The sequence below is a fragment of the Mandrillus leucophaeus genome, unplaced genomic scaffold (assembly GCF_000951045.1).
Source record: "Mandrillus leucophaeus isolate KB7577 unplaced genomic scaffold, Mleu.le_1.0 Scaffold25, whole genome shotgun sequence".
Lineage (NCBI taxonomy): Eukaryota > Metazoa > Chordata > Mammalia > Primates > Cercopithecidae > Mandrillus > Mandrillus leucophaeus.
The window spans coordinates 4,244,321-4,246,374 of NW_012102587.1; the positions used below are offsets into that span (position 1 = coordinate 4,244,321).

At 48.6% G+C, this 2,054-nt stretch overlaps 1 protein-coding gene across 1 annotated transcript in view; it reads left to right on the top strand.

Moving 5' to 3' along the window:
- Positions 1–2,054, top strand: part of TFCP2L1 (transcription factor CP2-like 1) — a 68,850-nt gene that overhangs the window by 7,656 nt on the left and 59,140 nt on the right. Inside the window, exon 3 of the mRNA XM_011983463.1 lies at positions 1,741–1,811. Within this exon, the coding sequence (XP_011838853.1) occupies positions 1,741–1,811 (71 nt within the window). The remainder of the gene's footprint in view (positions 1–1,740; positions 1,812–2,054) is intronic.

The window sequence follows — 2,054 nt, forward strand, 5'->3', positions numbered from 1 at the left end:
CGGCCCGCTCCCCGCGGTAGTCTTGCGCGTGTTCGCCCGAGGCCCGCGTGGTTATTGCCCATGATGGAAATCTTTCTTCTTCTGCAGGGATTTGAGTAGTGCCCTTCGGAGGGGAGAGTAAGTCCTGCGTGTTTTGCACGGTTCCCCACAACCCCCTGTTAGCAGTAGGACCCCGTGTGCTCTGTCTGCCGGAGGATTGTTTTTCCCTGTTCTGCCGCTGGCCGGGACTAATGGGCAGTCATTTCACTTTGTGAACTCGCCTGAACCAGCTTTAGCCTGTCTTTATTTCCATCCTAGTCACAGTTTATGAAATGTGCCTAATTTAACCCAAAAGGCATTTGATATGGGCTCAGGGAAAATGAATTATGAGGCCGAAGGAGTCACAGGCATTGACAGTCCCCATACCAGAGCTACATTTAGTGCTAGTTTGGGCCCCAAGAAGTTCCCACTTAGTTCTCAAAACGTTATTTGCAATTCCTGGCTGCTGGTAGGTATTTGCCCTCCCTGAAGACGTCCCCTTTTCCTGAAGGCGGGGGAATGATTGGGTTTAGCGGACGTATCTGCTGTTTTTATTCATGGGCCAAAGTAGTTGGAGATGGCAAAGGTCTGGAGCCTTAAAGGCTGGCAGCCACCCGGCAGACCACGGTGATGTCACCAGACGGAAGCTGCTCTGGGGGATGTTGGAAGCCCAGGAGGAGATGTTAATCACCCACAGATTAAGTGTCCATTCACTTACAAGAAATGCTACAATGGAATACATTTTTACTGAAGTTTTCGTTGTAGCTTTGCCTGAATTTTAATTTGCAGCCATTAAGTATGTTGCCATATCTTAACAATGAGTTTGAAGGTGACCCTGAGTTGAAGGTGAGCGTGCTTAAAACTTCTAGATACCCGCAATGTCATCACCCCATTAGGGAACAGTTCTCCCTTGCCTGGGAGGTACAGTTCTGACGTCTGCTACCAAGATGGAAATTTGTCCCGAGTAGCTCAGATACCTTTTAGGATTTGGTGAAAGGAGGAGGGTGAGCATTGGGAGTGGGTGGTGCTGTAAAGCCATATTGGCTTCTGGGGTCATCGGGGGACCGTGGATAAAGAAGTCCATGCTCTTTTTTTATTTCACTTCTTGGAAGCTGGGAGTTTTTCCCTCAGTGAGGGCCCAGGTGGGGGTTTGTGCATATGTCCTTGGTTCCCCTGACTCTAGAGAGGGAGGGTCTCGTCCTTTTCCTTGCGTTTTTTGTATTTTATTTTTGGTCATCTCGTCACTTGGCAGAACTTCTGCAAGCTCTCTGACCTCACCAGGGTAGAGGCCTTTACTCCCTTCCCCTTTTCTGTTTGATGTTCTCGTGACTTTTATTCCTTGGCAAATAAGGATGCCAGGCTTGAAACAAGTTACTGTTGAGCGATGGTTCTTAACTTCCTCCGCCCTCCCGCCCCTTTTTAAAAAATTTAAAGGCAGCAGTCCATGGATTATTAACTTGACATGGTCTGGGCAAACATGAAATTATGCAATCCCCAGTGTTCCTAGAGAACCACCCGGGCTGGGAGCGTGCCCTGCCCTGACAAAAGGAAGACGCCCTGTGGGGGAAGCCAAGACGGCCTTGCACCCTTATTTTTCAGTAGTGGATAGTGACAGGGGAGGCCCACACAGGGCAGGTTTTCCAGGTGTGTGCTCAATGCCAGGCTTTTTCTTCTGAAAATTGATTAGATGTTGATAGAGTGTGTGCTGGGTTTGTGTTGTAGAGACGCTGGTTTATGATGTGCGAGGAACAGATTGTACCAGTGACTCTGTTTATACAGACAAGTGGGGTCAGGTAATTGGATTCCTAGTCAGGGACCCACGAAGGGAAGAGGGTTATCAAGATAAGAGCATTGGTACTTTTTTGGCACCTGTTTCTGTGCTGCTCATAATTTAGAGGCCTTAAACAAGCCTTGCCTGCCTGTAGGTCATTCATGTTCTCAAGGAATTCTTTGTCCTTTGTAAGGGCATTTTAAAAATGCTAGGTTTTGGCCGGGCGCGGTGGCTCAAGCCTGTAATCCCAGCACTTTGGGAGGCC